Below are 20,209 nucleotides of genomic sequence, written 5' to 3'. Positions count from 1 at the left end.
TTGCGGTCGTATAAAAAATTGAACCCAATTTTTTTAATCACATCCCCCTTTCCCTTATTCCAAAACTAATCTCAATTAAAATATCTAATGGAGTTTGCAACAATAACTACTCATTTAAATACATCATAAAATATTAAGATGTAAAAAAACTGCTTGTTATCACTGAATGGTAAAGATTATTTTAATTTATCAGTTGGTAGTAAAAAGTGAATATACATTGTATATTGTATATAACAAAGATTTAAGTTGATTCTGGACAAAGAAAGATGACTCCAATTAAAAAAAAATCTTGCTATTGCACAATATTTTGCAATTAGATATTTCTGGACAAAGAAAGATAACTCTAATTAAAAAAAAATTTGCTATTTCACAATATTGTGCAATAAGATATTTCTTGCCATTGCGCAATACTGTGCAATTGAAAAGACTTGCTATTGCACAATACTTAATATAATAATTTTAGATTCTGATTTAGACCAACTTGAAAACTGGGCCCATAATAAAAAATCTAAGTACATTTTTGGATTCAGCATATCAAAGAACCCCAAGATTTCAATTTTTGTTAAAATCAGACTAAGTTTAATTTTGGACCCTTTGGACTTTAGTGTAGACCAATTTGAAAACAGGACCAAAAATGAAGAATCTACATACACAGTTAGATTTGGTATATCAAAGAACCCCATTTATTCAATTTTTGATGAAATCAAACAAAGTTTAATTTTGGACCCTGATTTGGACCAACTTGAAAACTGGGCCAATAATCAAGAATCTAAGTACATTTTTAGATTCAGCATATCAAAGAACCTAACTGATTCATTTTTTGTCAAAATCAAACTAAGTTTAATTTTGGACCCTTTGGACCTTAATGTAGACCAATTTGAAAACGGGACCAAAAGCTAAGAATCTACATACACAGTCATGACAGTTAGATTCGGCATATCAAACAACCCAAATTATTCAATTTTGATGAAATCAAATAAAGTTTAATTTTCGACCCTTTGGGCCCCTTATTCTGTTGGGACCAAAACTCCCAAAATCAATACCAACCTTCCTTTTATGGTCATAAACCTTGTGTTTAAATTTCATAGATTTCTATTTACTTATACTAACGTTATGGTGCGAAAACCAAGAAAAATGCTTATTTGGGTCCCTTTTTGGCCCCTAATTCCTAAACTGGTGGGACCTAAACTCCCAAAATCAATACCAACCTTCCTTTTGTAGTCATTAACATTGTGTTTAAATTTCATTGATTTCTATTTACTTAAACTAAAGTTATTGTGCGAAAACCAAGAATAATGCTTATTTGGGCCCTTTTTTGGCCCCTAATTCCTAAACTGTTGAAACCAAAACTCCCAAAATCAATCCCAACCGTTCTTTTGTGGTCATAAACCTTGTGTCAAAATTTCATAGATTTCTATTAACTTAAACTAAAGTTATAGTGCGAAAACCAAGAAAATGCTAATTTGGGCCCTTTTTGGCCCCTAATTCCTAAAATGTTGGGACCAAAACTCCCAAAATCAATACCAACCTTCCTTTTGTGGTCATTAACCTTGTGTTGAAATTTCATAGATTTCCATTCACTTTTACTAAAGTTAGAGTGCGAAAACTAAAAGTATTCGGACGACGACGACAACGACGCAGACGACGACGCCAACGTGATAGCAATATACAACGAAAATTTTTTCAAATTTTGCGGTCGTATAAAAAGACCAAAACTCAAAAACTGAACTTTGACCACTGAACCATGAAAATGAGGTCAAGGTCACATGACATCTGCCCGCTAGACATGTACACTTAACAATCATTCCATACAACAAATATAGTAGACCTATTGCATATGGTATGAGAAAAACAGACCAAAACACAAAAAATTAACTATAACCACTGAACCATGAAAATGAGGTCAAGGTCAGATGACACCTGCCAGTTGGATATGTACACCTTACAGTCCTTCCATACACCGAATATACTAGCCCTATTGCTTATAGTATCTGAGATATAGACTTGACCACCAAAACTTAACCTTGTTCACTGATCCATGAAATGAGGTCGAGGTCAAGTGAAAACTGTCTGACAGACACGAGGACCTTGCAAGGTACGCACATATCAAATATAGTTCTCCTATTACTTATAATAAGAGAGAACTCAACATTACAAAAAATTTGAACTTTTTTTTCAAGTGGTTACTGAACCATGAAAATGAGGTCATGGACATTGGACATGTGACTGACGGAAACTTCGTAACATGAAGCATCTATATACAAAGTATGAAGCATCCAGGTCTTCCACCTTCTAAAATATAAAGCTTTTAAGAAGTGAGCTAACGCTGCCACCGTAGCCGCCGCCGTAGCCACCGCCGCCAGATCACTATCCCTATGTCGAGCTTTCTGCAACAAAAGTTGCAGGCTCGACAAAAAACTACGCAAAACAAAATTTGACTCGTACAGGTCAGAACTTCAAAACACTTTTGACTTGAAGAAGTCATTTTATTCTGACTTGTTTATATCTCCCTAATTTTCTACATTTACAACCCCTCTAATTCTCAAAGTAGAGGCTCTAAAAAGCTTGTGTCTCTCACCTCGGCCTATGTGTATTTTCAACAATATGAACAAAGGACACACTCTAACATTGTAGGCAAGAAAAGAATTCATGACAAATTTGATTTGTTGATCTTGTATTGTTGATCATTAAGCCTACTTATTTTCTCTCTATCTACATGTTTATCTTTAGTTTTTGCTCAAAACACAAAAATAGATAAACATGATAAACACAATTGTCATTTAAATTCATAGAATCACAGTCTATTCAACTATTTTGGCAGAATTTGACTTATTAGCAGATCTTAACTTGCTGATCATTTTTGTGATTGAAAGTGTTTCTTTATCTATCATAATTTTTTAAACATATCTATATATATATATGTAGGAGACTCAAATCTATGGCGGGTTCCAAATCTATGGCGGATTCCTAATCTATGGTAAATATGACGTAATGCCGTCTCAAATCTATGACAGGTTTTGTTTTCTCCAAATCTATGGCAGATTTTAAAATCGCCTATTTTTTTGGGAAAAAGAGTTATTTATAACGTCACAATCAAAAAACGCCATATGACGTCGCTAACGCCGCCGATTTTGAAAATGGCGGAATCCATGAATACCATTCCAGATGAAGGTTTTCAATTAGCAAAGGACAAGAAGAAGCTGGTTTCAAAGGACCCTAATCCAGAAGCGTTTTGGAGGGACTATGGCAAGGTAGTGTCAATTTGCAAATTAAAAGCAGAACATCCGAAATTGGGGTCAGCAAAAATAATTAAGTTTTGCAAGGAACAGTTGAACGACAGAATGGTTAGAAAATATTTGGAAAATTATTTCTATGATTTGACTTCAAATCATTTGTATAAAAAAAGTGTTGACCTGGCTACTCCTCATAGGAAATGTCTTTTAAAGGAGGATTTAATTAACTTAGTTAAAAAGAATCATGCATTAGATCACAGAAAATCTCACAGCATTTATGAATCTATAAGATGATTTGTTTTCCCAGTTGTAAGGGAAAACGTGAAGCTTTTATTCGATCTTTATGTGGATTGTGATCAATGTAAAAGTGCTATATCTTTACCCAAAACAGAAAGAACAAGACGCCCTATACCAGCAACTTATCCAAATTCAAGATGGCAAATTGATCTAAAGAAGATGCCACCTCATAAAGGATTTCAATACATATGTAACATTGTTGATTGTTTTTCAAGATTTGCATTTGGTCAAGCATGTAAAACTTTATATCTTTAAAATTTATGCATTTGATAGAAATCTTTAATCAAAGAGCAGATTGCTCTGAGGGATACGATTGCCATTGTTTTCATTGACACATGTAGCTGGATAATATTATTTTCAAAACTAATTCAACTGCACATGTAAAATGTAATTTACGTAATCTGAATAGTTATATAATAGCCAATCCCTGTTAAAAGTGTATGAACAATGTACTTAGGCCTATTGTGTTTTATTTTTGTACTATCAATTTCAAGTTTACTTTCCACATCAGTCACTGAGACTCAGAGTGAGAGAAGTATTTCACTTCGTATCTTACCACCTATTTTCCTACGTTAGTTCTAGGAGGAACCCCATTCCTAACTCCTTAAATATTTAATTTCCTTTGGGTCAGTGATCATGACTCCTTTCCGTACACATTCCTCAGTTTAAATTGCGATGGTTTTTAATATAATACGACGTTTATCGGCAGAACGAGTTAACTTTTCTCAACGTAATGTCAGAATTCCACGGAAGTGCTTTACGGAAGGGAGACAACTCGAAACGATAATATGGAAGACTCCATTTCGCCTGAAGGGGTGTTGAAAATAAACCTTAACGATGAGGACATTTATTTTCATTTAAATGATGCATATGATTTCAAGTTATGCAACAACAATAACCCTCAATAGCAGACATACATAGAAAGGATCCCATGAGTTATAAATTAATCAATCGAGTGGGGAATCCAGAGCAACCATTTAACCTAGTCATAAAGAGACCACATTAACAACTATAGGTCACGCAGAAAAATCATGAAAAAAAGACCAATATTGTTTTTTAAACAACTATAGGTGATCACCATTTCGCCTTCAACAAAGAACAATGCCCATACTGAAAAGTTAGACTAAACATACAAAAAAGGAAGAAGTGGTATGATTGCCAATGAGACAACTCTCCCCCAGAGACCAACATTACACAGAAATGAGTAGCTATAGGTAACTGTACGGCCTTAAACAATGAGCAAAGCCAATACCGCATAGTCCGCTATTAAAGGCCCAGAAATAACAATGTAAAACAATTTAAACAAAAAAACTCAAGGCCTTGTTTATATAAAAAAAAAGACAAAGAAATATGTAACACATAAACAAACGATAAACACCGAACTACAGGCTCCTAACTTGGGACAGTCACGTACATACATAATGTGGCGGGGTTAAACTTGTTAGCGAGATCCCAACCTTACACTACAGTATGATATAAAAACTAACTATGAAAATAAAGGCTTAACTTATCAGATGGACAAAAATACAAGTACGTTCATTTATACACTCTCTTTTGTGTAATCTATTTACAAGTCATTAGTCGTGTAAAGGTACTGCATTATTTTCCGTTTGCACAACATTTGCAATAGATCTTATATTAACAAAATCCACCATAGATTTGGAATTTACAAAATTTACCATAGATTTGGGATGGCATGACGTCATGATTAGAAAATTTAAAAACAACTTGCCATAGAGTAGGAGTGTAAAATTTCGCCATAGATTTGGGATGGCATTACATCATATTTACCATAGATTAGGAGTCTGCCATAGATTTGAGTCTTACATATATATGACAAAAAGCAAAATAAAAAGATGAAAATCATCAACAAGGAGTCATCTGACATTTCCTCCTTATTGTCTTTATTGTAGATTTTCTTTTGCCTATCATTTTTGCCTAGCTATTAAAGTTTGTATCTGTCTGTTTTAGTTTTAACAAAATAAGGCAAAAAAGCAAAAAAATGGTCAAAATTATAAAAGGGCAATAACTCTATTAATGAGTTGATTTTGACCATGATGACCTATTTGTTGAACTTGTCTTTATGATCATCTTTAAGTTTCTCTGTATCTATTATAATTTCAAGATAGTAGGAAAAAAGAAAAAAATGATTAAAATTTGTCATCTGAGGGAAATAATCCTATAAGTCAGCTGACGGTTTTGAAAATGGAAAATTAGAAGAGCTCAACATCCTAAACTTTTTGCTTTATTCAAAAATTTACGATCAATTTTAAAAATTGTCTATAAAGGGCAATACCTCGTTCAGGGGCCAATTGACAGTTTTGGTCATGTTGACTCATTTGTAGATCTTAGGCCAGGGTTTTTTTTATTTTTGCTTTACAGATCCACCCACCCTATTTTTCCAGATTTGCAAAATAAAAATAAAATTTACATTTGATACTATTTTATTCCTGCCAACCATTACAAATAAGTTATCACTGAAATGTAAATTAAAGTATTATTTTTTAAGAAATTAAATGCAATAAAGATTGAAGGGGCACTACTTGTCAAAATAATGTTCACTCAATGTTTGACTAAAAATCTCATATTTGATTTAAAAGATACATATATCCAAATTATAATAAGTCTTTAAATAATAAACAGTTAAACATTTACTAGCTTATATAGATCATAATATGGTGTGTGTTTTGTTCTAAATGCCATCTTATTAACTATCGAGATGACCTCCAAAAACTATGGCTACAGACAGCCACGATAACACAATATAAATGTAAACAGAAATATAAATAGATAGCTACTTCATACAATTGGATTTTTCTATGTCTGTTTGATTTCATGTTATAGGTTAAAAAAATAAGTTTGTTTTTTTAACCTGTATAAGAATGATTTCTTTGTGATAAAATCAATTAATCAAATGATTTACCTTTGTATCACATTGGGCCAGGTGAGCAAAAAATGAATCATAAGGTATCTGTATACAAAGTTAGGGTTAGGTTGTTACAACTTTTTGCCATTTAAAATTTATTTAGGCCTAAAACTCATCTACTTGTAAAACCATTTCCATCTTTATCATGATATTTTGCTAAGACCAATTTTGAAAGTTGTTGGTCTTTAAAAACTTGTTAAGTGGTTCAATTTGAAAGAGAAATCTTAAAATAAATAAATGTTTAGTTATCTAGCACTATTTCATTTTCCAATTTTAAGATTTTGATTTAACATAAACTATACCTCTAATAAGTTAAAACTGGAACCATTAACAGCACTGTCACAAGTCTCTTCAGGTTTATTGCCACCAGCCTCATCAGAAGGGGGCAACAACTCAGGGAATTCAGTAAACAACCAATTTCTATCTTTAAAGAATCTGTTCTGGTGAATTCCATAGAATGTATCCCAGTGTGAACCTGCCTCATCTTCATATTCATCTATAAACAAATTATCACAATTTATAATACATTTATAACATGCAATATTAAGTGGTTCACCTGCTCATTTAATAATTTGCAAAGAAAGAAGTAGTGAACAGACCTTTTCCTGATAATATTCCTACGTATACTCAACTTGTTCCAATGACGTATGAAAAATATATACAAATTACTTTAAACACATTTCATATTTATTTCATTATTGATTCTTTTATTTTTCTGTTATATAAAATACATAATTTCAGAATGATAACATTCTTTCTTACCATTTAAAAATGACAAAATGATATCACGTGAAATCTGTAGCCTTTTCATTCATGTCAGTAATTACATATCTTAAGCCACTAGATGAATTAGTTTTTATCAAATGTAATGATACTTCAACATGTTAAAGCTTTGTTTGCATTGATCATGAGTGTAATTACTTCTTAATTTGAATTAAAATCATATCCTGTCATTGGTTATAAATAGTACTTTTTAGACATCAGTTTATACGTCATTGGTTATAAATATAGTACTTTTTGGACATCAGTTTACATGTCATTGGTTTTAAATAGTACTTTTTAGACATCAGTTTATATGTCATTGGTTATAAATAGTACTTTTTGGACATCAGTGTATATGTCATTGGTTATAAATAGTACTTTTTAGACATCAGTTTATATGTCATTGGTTATAAATAGTACTTTTTAGACATCAGTTTATATCTCATTGGTTATAAATAGTACTTTTTAGACAACAGTTTATATGTCATTGGTTATAAATAGTACTTTTTAGACATCAGTTTATATGTCATTGGTTATAAATAGTACTTTTTGGACATCAGTTTATACGTCATTGGTTATAAATAGTACTTTTTGGACATCAGTTTATACGTCATTGGTTATAAATAGTACTTTTTAGACATCAGTTTATACGTCATTGGCTATAAATAGTACTTTTTGGACATCAGTTTATATGTCATTGGTTATAAATAGTACTTTTTAGACATCAGTTTATATGTCATTGGTTATAAATAGTACTTTTTAGACATCAGTTTATATGTCATTGGTTATAAATAGTACTTTTTGGACATCAGTTTTTACGTCATTGGTTATAAATAGTACTTTTTGGACATCAGTTTATACGTCATTGGTTATAAATAGTACTTTTTAGACATCAGTTTATATGTCATTGGTTATAAATAGTACTTTTTAGACATCAGTTTATACGTCATTGGTTATAAATAGTACTTTTTGGACATCAGTTTATACGTCATTGGTTATAAATAGTACTTTTTGGACATCAGTTTATATGTCATTGGTTATAAATAGTACTTTTTGGACATCAGTTTATATGTCATTGGTTATAAATAGTACTTTTTGGACATCAGTTTATATGTCATTGGTTATAAATAGTATTTTTTGGACATTAGTTTATATGAGTTTTTCATCAAAAATTTAAATATTCTTATATATTAAACATGTATATAACCTATTTTCTCCTGAGAGAGTTTTGACTTCCACTGATTTTCTGTTATTTCTTTAGCAGATCGTTCTTGTTCAGCATCCCATTCCACATTGTCCCTGAATTAAACAAACATTATTTAACAGAAAATTCAACATCATTTATCAATATCTTTACCAAAGCATATGTGTCATATGAAATGCATTTCCTAGTTTTATTGTGCTTTATAAGTAATAACATTGGCATACCCATGTTTATTCAAAACTTAACATATACATTGATAGACTTGCTAATAAATACTTATAGTAATCATCAATCCAGGCATGAGACCACAATTATTTCGTAGTGCATTTCCTTTGGACAATAAATGAAAATTAAAAAAATCCCATTGTGCTTTCTGAATAATGTTTTTACAGTGTGTTGTTATATCAAAATTATAGAAAACTTCATCAGCTCTAACTCAAATATGGACAATTTTATTTTAAGGGGGTCTAGAAATCTTTTGACAGCTTCCCAAATGCTGTAGATGTTTATCATGTTTATCGTAGTATGTCATTGTTAGATAGGTCTGTAGATGTTTATTGTAGTATGTCATTGTTAGATAGGTCTGTGGATGTTTATCGTAGTATGTCATTGTTAGATAGGTCTGTAGATGTTTATTGTAGTATGTCATCGTTAGATAGGTCTGTAGATGTTTATTGTAGTATGTCATTGTTAGATAGGTCTGTGGATGTTTATTGTAGTATGTCATTGTTAGATAGGTCTGTAGATGTTTATTGTAGTATGTCATCGTTAGATAGGTCTGTGGATGTTTATTGTGGTATGTCATTGTTAGATAGGTCTGTAGATGTTTATTGTAGTATGTCATTGTTAGATAGGTCTGTAGATGTTTATTGTAGTAAGTCATTGTTAGATAGGTCTGTAGATGTTTATTGTAGTATGTCATTGTTAGATAGGTCTGTAGATGTTTATTGTAGTATGTCATTGTTAGATAGGTCTGTAGATGTTTATCGTAGTAGGTCATCGTTAGATAGGTCTGTAGATGTTTATTGTGGTAGGTCATTGTTAGATAGGTCTGTAGATGTTTATTGTAGTATGTCATTGTTAGATAGGTCTGTAGATGTTTATTGTAGTATGTCATTGTTAGATAGATCTGTGGATGTTTATTGTAGTATGTCATTGTTAGATAGGTCTGTAGATGTTTATTGTAGTATGTCATTGTGAGATAGATCTGTAGATGTTTATTGTAGTATGTCATTGTTAGATAGATCTGTAGATGTTTATTGTAGTTTGTCATTGTGAGATAGGTCTGTAGATGTTTATTGTAGTATGTCATTGTTAGATAGGTCTGTAGATGTTTATTGTAGTATGTCATTGTTAGATAGGTCTGTAGATGTTTATTGTAGTATGTCATTGTTAGATAGGTCTGTAGATGTTTATTGTAGTATGTCATTGTTAGATAGATCTGTGGATGTTTATTGTAGTATGTCATTGTGAGATAGGTCTGTAGATGTTTATTGTAGTATGTCATTGTAAGATAGATCTGTAGATGTTTATTGTAGTATGTCATTGTGAGATAGATCTGTAGATGTTTATTGTAGTTTGTCATTGTGAGATAGGTCTGTAGATGTTTATTGTAGTATGTCATTGTTAGATAGGTCTGTAGATGTTTATTGTAGTATGTCATTGTTAGATAGATCTGTAGATGTTTATTGTAGTATGTCATTGTTAGATAGATTTGTAGATGTTTATTGTAGTATGTCATTGTTAGATAGATCTGCACATGTTTATTGTAGTATGTCATTGTTAGATAGATTTGTAGATGTTTATTGTAGTATGTCATTGTTAGATAGGTTTGTAGTATGTCATTGTTAGATAGGTCTGTGGATGTTTATTGTAGTATGCCATTGTTAGATAGGTCTGTAGATGTTTATTGTAGTATGTCATCGTTAGATAGGTCTGTAGATGTTTATTGTAGTATGTCATTGTTAGATAGGTCTGTATATGTTTATTGTAGTATGTCATTGTTAGATAGGTCTGTAGATGTTTATTGTGGTATGTCATTGTTAGATAGATCTGTAGATGTTTATTGTAGTATGTCATTGTTAGATAGGTCTGTATATGTTTATTGTAGTATGTCATTGTTAGATAGGTCTGTAGATGTTTATTGTGGTATGTCATTGTTAGATAGATCTGTGGATGTTTATTGTAGTATGTCATTGTTAGATAGGTCTGTAGATGTTTATTGTAGTATGTCATTGTGAGATAGATCTGTAGATGTTTATTGTAGTATGTCATTGTTAGATAGATCTGTAGATGTTTATTGTAGTATGTCATTGTTAGATAGATTTGTAGATGTTTATTGTAGTATGTCATTGTTAGATAGGTTTGTAGTATGTCATTGTTAGATAGGTCTGTGGATGTTTATTGTAGTATGCCATTGTTAGATAGGTCTGTAGATGTTTATTGTAGTATGTCATTGTTAGATAGGTCTGTAGATGTTTATTGCAGTATGCCATTGTTAGATAGGTCTGTAGATGTTTATTGTAGTATGCCATTGTTAGATAGGTCTGTAGATGTGTATTGTAGTATGTCATTGTTAGATAGGTCTGTAGATGTTTATTGTACTATGTCATTGTTAGATAGGTCTGTGGACGTTTATTGAAGTATGCCATTGTTAGATAGGTCTGTAGATGTTTATTGCAGTATGTCATTGTTAGATAGATCTGTAGATGTTTATTGCAGTATGTCATTGTTAGATAGGTCTGTAGATGTTTATTGTAGTATGTCATTGTTAGATAGGTCTGTGGATGTTTATTGTAGTATGTCATTGTTAGATAGGTCTGTAGATGTTTATTGTGGTATGTCATTGTTAGATAGGTCTGTAGATGTTTATTGCAGTATGTCATTGTTAGATAGGTCTGTGGATGTTTATTGTAGTATGTCATTGTTAGATAGATCTGTAGATGTTTATTGCAGTATGTCATTGTTAGATAGATCTGTAGATGTTTATTGCAGTATGTCATTGTTAGATAGGTCTGTAGATGTTTATTGTAGTATGTCATTGTTAGATAGGTCTGTGGATGTTTATTGTAGTATGTCATTGTTAGATAGGTCTGTGGATGTTTATTGTGGTATGTCATTTTTAAATAGGTCTGTAGATGTTTATTGTGGTATGTCATTGTTGGATAGGTCTGTAGATGTTTATTGTAGTATGTCATTGTTGGATAGGTCTGTAGATGTTTATTGTAGTATGTCATTGTTAGATAGGTCTGTAGATGTTTATTGTAGTATGTCATTGTTAGATAGATCTGTAGATGTTTATTGTAGTTTGTCATTGTGAGATAGGTCTGTGGATGTTTATTGTGGTAGGTCATTGTTGGATAGGTCTGTAGATGTTTATTGTAGTATGTCATTGTTAGATAGGTCTGTAGATGTTTATTGTAGTATGTCATTGTTAGATAGGTCTGTAGATGTTTATTGTAGTATGTCATTATTAGATAGGTCTGTAGATGTTTATTGTAGTATGTCATTGTTAGATAGATCTGTGGATGTTTATTGTAGTATGTCATTGTTAGATAGGTCTGTAGATGTTTATTGTAGTATGCCATTATTAGATAGGTCTGTAGATGTTTATTGTAGTATGTCATCGTTAGATAGGTCTGTAGATGTTTATTGTAGTATGTCATTGTTAGATAGGTCTGTATATGTTTATTGTAGTATGTCATTGTTAGATAGGTCTGTAGATGTTTATTGTGGTATGTCATTGTTAGATAGATCTGTAGATGTTTATTGTAGTATGTCATTGTTAGATAGGTCTGTATATGTTTATTGTAGTATGTCATTGTTAGATAGGTCTGTAGATGTTTATTGTGGTATGTCATTGTTAGATAGATTTGTAGATGTTTATTGTGGTATGTCATTGTTGGATAGGTCTGTAGATGTTTATTGTTGTATGTCATTGTTAGATAGGTCTGTAGATGTTTATTGTTGTATGTCATTGTTAGATAGGTCTGTGGATGTTTATTGTAGTATGTCATTGTTAGATAGGTCTGTAGATGTTTATTGTAGTATGTCATTGTGAGATAGATCTGTAGATGTTTATTGTAGTATGTCATTGTTAGATAGATCTGTAGATGTTTATTGTAGTTTGTCATTGTGAGATAGGTCTGTAGATGTTTATTGTAGTATGTCATTGTTAGATAGGTCTGTAGATGTTTATTGTAGTATGTCATTGTTAGATAGATCTGTAGATGTTTATTGTAGTATGTCATTGTTAGATAGATTTGTAGATGTTTATTGTAGTATGTCATTGTTAGATAGGTTTGTAGTATGTCATTGTTAGATAGGTCTGTGGATGTTTATTGTAGTATGCCATTGTTAGATAGGTCTGTAGATGTTTATTGTAGTATGTCATTGTTAGATAGGTCTGTAGATGTTTATTGCAGTATGCCATTGTTAGATAGGTCTGTAGATGTTTATTGTAGTATGCCATTGTTAGATAGGTCTGTAGATGTGTATTGTAGTATGTCATTGTTAGATAGGTCTGTAGATGTTTATTGTACTATGTCATTATTAGATAGGTCTGTGGACGTTTATTGAAGTATGCCATTGTTAGATAGGTCTGTAGATGTTTATTGCAGTATGTCATTGTTAGATAGATCTGTAGATGTTTATTGCAGTATGTCATTGTTAGATAGGTCTGTAGATGTTTATTGTAGTATGTCATTGTTAGATAGGTCTGTGGATGTTTATTGTGGTATGTCATTGTTAGATAGGTCTGTAGATGTTTATTGTAGTATGTCATTGTTAGATAGGTCTGTAGATGTTTATTGTGGGATGTCATTGTTAGATAGGTCTGTAGATGTTTATTGCAGTATGTCATTGTTAGATAGGTCTGTGGATGTTTATTGTAGTATGTCATTGTTAGATAGATCTGTAGATGTTTATTGCAGTATGTCATTGTTAGATAGATCTGTAGATGTTTATTGCAGTATGTCATTGTTAGATAGGTCTGTGGATGTTTATTGTAGTATGTCATTGTTAGATAGGTCTGTAGATGTTTATTGTAGTATGTCATTGTTAGATAGGTCTGTGGATGTTTATTGTAGTATGTCATTGTTAGATAGGTCTGTGGATGTTTATTGTGGTATGTCATTTTTAAATAGGTCTGTAGATGTTTATTGTGGTATGTCATTGTTGGATAGGTCTGTAGATGTTTATTGTAGTATGTCATTGTTGGATAGGTCTGTAGATGTTTATTGTAGTATGTCATTGTTGGATAGGTCTGTAGATGTTTATTGTAGTATGTCATTATTAGATAGGTCTGTAGATGTTTATTGTAGTATGTCATTGTTAGATAGATCTGTGGATGTTTATTGTAGTATGTCATTGTTAGATAGGTCTGTAGATGTTTATTGTAGTATGTCATTGTTAGATAGATTTGTATATGTTTATTGTGGTAGGTCATTGTTAGATAGATCTGTAGATGTGTATTGTAGTATGTCATTTTTAAATAGGTCTGTAGATGTTTATTGTGGTAGGTCATTGTTAGATAGGTCTGTAGATGTTTATTGTAGTATGTCATTGTTAGATAGGTCTGTAGATGTTTATTGTAGTATGTCATTGTTTGATAGGTCTGTAGATGTTTATTGTAGTATGTCATTGTTAGATAGGTCTGTATATGTTTATTGTAGTATGTCATTGTTAGATAGGTCTGTATATGTTTATTGTAGTATGTCATTGTTAGATAGGTCTGTGGATGTTTATTATGGTATGTCATTTTTCGATAGGTCTGTAGATGTTTATTGTGGTATGTCATTGTTGGATAGGTCTGTAGATGTTTATTGTAGTATGTCATTGTTGGATAGGTCTGTAGATGTTTATTGTAGTATGTCATTGTTGGATAGGTCTGTAGATGTTTATTATAGTATGTCATTGTTAGATAAGTCTGTAGATGTTTATTGTAGTATGTCATTGTTAGATAGGTCTGTAGATGTTTATTGTAGTATGTCATTGTTAGATAGGTCTGTAGATGTTTATTGTAGTATGTCATTGTTAGATATGTCTGTAGATGTTTATTGTAGTATGTCATTGTTAGATAGGTCTGTAGATGTTTATTGTATTATGTCATTGTTAGATAGGTCTGTAGATGTTTATTGTGATATGTCATTGTTAGATAGATCTGTAGATGTTTATTGTAGTATGTCATTGTTAGATAGGTCTGTAGATGTTTATTGTAGTATGTCATTGTTAGATAGATCTGTAGATGTTTATTGTAGTATTGTAAATTCAGAAATTATTGCGAGGTTTTTATTATTGTGAATAATGCCACAGAGTTGTAAACACAATCATTAAATCTCGCATTTTGTATTATTTTAACTGAATTAAGCATGGCTTTTCTCAACATTGTAAAAATCAAAATCACATTTAATTTTAAAATGACAAAATCGCAAAATTAAATGCACGCAATAATTTGTGAATTTACAGTATGTCATTGTTAGATAGTCAGGGGTACTACTTATGTTAGATAGTCAAGGGTACTACTTATGTTAGATAGTCAGGGGTACTACTTATGTTAGATAGTCAGGGGTACTCCTTATGTTAGATAGTCAGGGGTACTACTTATGTTAGATCGTCAGGGGTACTACTTATGTTAGATAGTCAGGGGTACTCCTTATGTTAGATAGTCAGGGGTACTCCTTATGTTAGATAGTCAGGGGTACTACTTATCTTAGATAGTCAGGGGTACTCCTTATGTTAGATAGTCAGGGGTACTACTTATGTTAGATAGTCAGGGGTACTACTTATGTTAGATAGTCAGGGGTACTACTTATGTTAGATAGTCAGGGGTACTACTTATGTTAGATAGTCAGGGGTACTCCTTATCTTAGATACATGAGATAGTCAGGGGTACTCCTTATGTTAGATAGTCAGGGGTACTCCTTATCTTAGATAGTCAGGGGTACTACTTATGTTAGATAGTCAGGGGTACTACTCATGTTAGATAGTCGGGGGTACTACTCATGTTAGATAGTCAGGGGTACTACTTATGTTAGATAGTCAGGGGTACTACTCATGTTAGATAGTCAGGGGTACTACTTATGTTAGATAGTCAGGGGTACTACTTATGTTAGATAGTCAGGGGTACTACTCATGTTAGATAGTCAGGGGTACTACTCATGTTAGATAGTCAGGGGTACTACTTATGTTAGATAGTCAGGGGTACTACTCATGTTAGATAGTCAGGGGTACTACTCATGTTAGATAGTCAGGGGTACTACTCATGTTAGATAGTCAGGGGTACTACTTATGTTAGATAGTCAGGGGTACTACTCATGTTAGATAGTCAGGGGTACTCCTTATCTTAGATAGTCAGGGGTACTACTTATGTTAGATAGTCAGGGGTACTCCTTATGTTAGATAGTCAGGGGTACTCCTTATGTTAGATAGTCAGGGGTACTCTTTATGTTAGATAGTCAGGGGTACTCCTTATGTTAGATAGTCAGGGGTACTACTTATGTTAGATAGTCAGGGGTACTACTTATGTTAGATAGTCAGGGGTACTACTTATGTTAGATAGTCAGGGGTACTACTTATGTTAGATAGTCAGGGGTACTCCTTATCTTAGATAGTCAGGGGTACTCCTTATGTTAGATAGTCAGGGGTACTCCTTATCTTAGATAGTCAGGGGTACTACTTATGTTAGATAGTCAGGGGTACTACTCATGTTAGATAGTCGGGGGTACTACTTATGTTAGATAGTCAGGGGTACTCCTTATGTTAGATAGTCAGGGGTACTACTTATGTTAGATAGTCAGGGGTACTACTTATGTTAGATAGTCAGGGGTACTACTTATGTTAGATAGTCTGGGGTACTACTTATGTTAGATAGTCAGGGGTACTACTTATGTTAGATAGTCAGGGGTACTACTTATGTTAGATAGTCAGGGGTACTACTTATGTTAGATAGTCGGGGGTACTACTCATGTTAGATAGTCGGGGGTACTACTCATGTTAGATAGTCGGGGGTACTACTCATGTTAGATAGTCGGGGGTAGGGGTACTACTCATGTTAGATAGTCAGGGGTACTACTTATGTTAGATAGTCAGGGGTACTACTTATGTTAGATAGTCAGGGGTACTACTTATGTTAGATAGTCAGGGGTACTACTCATGTTAGATAGTCAGGGGTACTACTCATGTTAGAAAGTCAGGGGTACTACTCATGTTAGATAGTCAGGGGTACTCCTCATGTTAGATAGTCAGGGGTACTACTCATGTTAGATAGTCAGGGGTACTACTCATGTTAGATAGTCAGGGGTACTACTTATGTTAGATAGTCAGGGGTACTACTTATGTTAGATAGTCAGGGGTACTACTTATGTTAGATAGTCAGGGGTACTACTTATGTTAGATAGTCAGGTGTACTACTCATGTTAGATAGTCAGGGGTACTACTCATGTTAGATAGTCAGGGGTACTACTCATGTTAGATAGTCAGGGGTACTACTCATGTTAGAAAGTCAGGGGTACTACTTATGTTAGATAGTCAGGGGTACTACTTATGTTAGATAGTCAGGGGTACTACTTATGTTAGATAGTCAGGGGTACAACTTATGTTAGATAGTCAGGGGTACTACTTATGTTAGATAGTCAGGGGTACTCCTTATGTTAGATAGTCAGGGGTACTCCTTATGTTAGATAGTCAGGGGTACTACTTATGTTAGATAGTCAGGGGTACTACTTATGTTAGATAGTCAGGGGTACTACTTATGTTAGATAGTCAGGGGTACTACTTATGTTAGATAGTCAGGGGTACTACTTATGTTAGATAGTCAGGGGTACAACTTATGTTAGATAGTCAGGGGTACAACTTATGTTAGATAGTCTGGGGTACTACTTATGTTAGATAGTCAGGGGTACTACTTATGTTAGATAGTCAGGGGTACTACTTATGTTAGATAGTCAGGGGTACTACTTATGTTAGATAGTTAGGGGTACTACTTATGTTAGATAGTCAGGGGTACTACTCATGTTAGATAGTCAGGGGTACTACTCATGTTAGATAGTCAGGGGTACTACTCATGTTAGATAGTCAGGGGTACAACTTATGTTAGATAGTCAGGGGTACAGGTACTCCTTATGTTAGATAGTCAGGGGTACTCCTTATGTTAGATAGTCAGGGGTACTACTTATGTTAGATAGTCAGGGATACAACTTATGTTAGATAGTCAGGGGTACTACTTATGTTAGATAGTCAGGGGTACAACTTATGTTAGATAGTCAGGGGTACAACTTATGTTAGATAGTCTGGGGTACTACTTATGTTAGATAGTCGGGGGTACTACTTATGTTAGATAGTCAGGGGTACTCCTTATGTTAGATAGTCAGGGGTACTACTTATGTTAGATAGTCAGGGGTACAACTTATGTTAGATAGTCAGGGGTACTACTTATGTTAGATAGTCAGGGGTACTACTTATGTTAGATAGTCGGGGGTACTACTTATGTTAGATAGTCGGGGGTACTACTTATGTTAGATAGTCGGGGGTACTACTTATGTTAGATAGTCGGGGGTACTACTTATGTTAGATAGTCGGGGGTACTACTTATGTTAGATAGTCGGGGGTACTACTTATGTTAGATAGTCGGGGGTACTACTCATGTTAGATAGTCAGGGATACTACTCATGTTAGATAGTCAGGGGTACTACTCATGTTAGATAGTCAGGGGTACTACTTATGTTAGATAGTCAGGGGTACTACTTATGTTAGATAGTCAGGGGTACTACTTATGTTAGATAGTCAGGGGTACTACTTATGTTAGATAGTCAGGGGTACTACTCATGTTAGATAGTCAGGGGTACTACTCATGTTAGATAGTCAGGGGTACTACTCATGTTAGAAAGTCAGGGGTACTACTTATGTTAGATAGTCAGGGGTACTCCTCATGTTAGATAGTCAGGGGTACTACTTATGTTAGATAGTCAGGGGTACTACTTATGTTAGATAGTCAGGGGTACTACTTATGTTAGATAGTCAGGGGTACTACTTATGTTAGATAGTCAGGGGTACTACTTATGTTAGATAGTCAGGGGTACTACTCATGTTAGATAGTCAGGGGTACTACTCATGTTAGATAGTCAGGGGTACTACTCATGTTAGATAGTCAGGGGTACTACTTATGTTAGATAGTCAGGGGTACTACTTATGTTAGATAGTCAGGGGTACTACTTATGTTAGATAGTCAGGGGTACTCCTTATGTTAGATAGTCAGGGGTACTCCTTATGTTAGATGGTCAGGGGTACTCCTTATGTTAGATAGTCAGGGGTACTACTTATGTTAGATAGTCAGGGGTACTACGTATGTTAGATAGTCAGGGGTACTACGTATGTTAGATAGTCAGGGGTACTCCTTATGTTAGATAGTCAGGGGTACTACTCATGTTAGATAGTCAGGGGTACTACTTATGTTAGATAGTCAGGGGTACTACTTATGTTAGATAGTCAGGGGTACTACTTAAACAAGTGATTTCATGTTAGATAGTCAGGGGTACTCCTTATGTTAGATAGTCAGGGGTACTACTTATGTTAGATAGTCAGGGGTACTACTTATGTTAGATAGTCAGGGGTACTACTTATGTTAGATAGTCAGGGGTACTACTTAAACAAGTGATTTCATGTTAGATAGTCAGGGGTACTCCTTATGTTAGATAGTCAGGGGTACTACTTATGTTAGATAGTCAGGGGTACTACTTATGTTAGATAGTCAGGGGTACTACTTATGTTAGATAGTCAGGGGTACAACTTATGTTAGATAGTCAGGGGTACTACTTATGTTAGATAGTCAGGGGTACTACTTATGTTAGATAGTCAGGGGTACAACTTATGTTAGATAGTCTGGGGTACTACTTATGTTAGATAGTCAGGGGTACTACTTATGTTAGATAGTCAGGGGTACTACTTATGTTAGATAGTCAGGGGTACTACTTATGTTAGATAGTCAGGGGTACTACGTATGTTAGATAGTCAGGGGTACTCCTTATGTTAGATAGTCAGGGGTACTACTCATGTTAGATAGTCAGGGGTACTACTTATGTTAGATAGTCAGGGGTACTACTTATGTTAGATAGTCAGGGGTACTACTTAAACAAGTGATTTCATGTTAGATAGTCAGGGGTACTCCTTATGTTAGATAGTCAGGGGTACTACTTATGTTAGATAGTCAGGGGTACTACTTATGTTAGATAGTCAGGGGTACTACTTATGTTAGATAGTCAGGGGTACTACTTAAACAAGTGATTTCATGTTAGATAGTCAGGGGTACTCCTTATGTTAGATAGTCAGGGGTACTACTTATGTTAGATAGTCAGGGGTACTACTTATGTTAGATAGTCAGGGGTACTACTTATGTTAGATAGTCAGGGGTACAACTTATGTTAGATAGTCAGGGGTACTACTTATGTTAGATAGTCAGGGGTACTACTTATGTTAGATAGTCAGGGGTACAACTTATGTTAGATAGTCTGGGGTACTACTTATGTTAGATAGTCAGGGGTACTACTTATGTTAGATAGTCAGGGGTACTACTTATGTTAGATAGTCAGGGGTACTACTTAAACAAGTGATTTCATGTTAGATAGTCAGGGGTACTCCTTATGTTAGATAGTCAGGGGTACTACTTATGTTAGATAGTCAGGGGTACTACTTATGTTAGATAGTCAGGGGTACAACTTATGTTAGATAGTCAGGGGTACTACTTATGTTAGATAGTCAGGGGTACTACTTATGTTAGATAGTCAGGGGTACAAC

At 33.6% G+C, this 20,209-nt stretch overlaps 1 protein-coding gene across 2 annotated transcripts in view; it reads right to left on the bottom strand.

Moving 5' to 3' along the window:
• LOC143065526 (tRNA N(3)-cytidine methyltransferase METTL2-like) overlaps positions 1-20,209 on the bottom strand; it is a 63,236-nt gene that overhangs the window by 24,253 nt on the left and 18,774 nt on the right. For both annotated transcript variants that reach the window (XM_076239155.1, XM_076239154.1), the window contains 2 exons: positions 8,426-8,517; positions 6,759-6,952 (listed from right to left, as the gene is read on the bottom strand). In XM_076239155.1, coding sequence (XP_076095270.1) covers positions 6,759-6,952; positions 8,426-8,517 — 286 coding nt within the window. The remainder of the gene's footprint in view (positions 1-6,758; positions 6,953-8,425; positions 8,518-20,209) is intronic.

Source organism: Mytilus galloprovincialis, chromosome 2 (genome assembly GCF_965363235.1).
Source record: "Mytilus galloprovincialis chromosome 2, xbMytGall1.hap1.1, whole genome shotgun sequence".
Lineage (NCBI taxonomy): Eukaryota > Metazoa > Mollusca > Bivalvia > Mytilida > Mytilidae > Mytilus > Mytilus galloprovincialis.
This window is presented reverse-complemented; position numbering and strand designations above follow the sequence as displayed.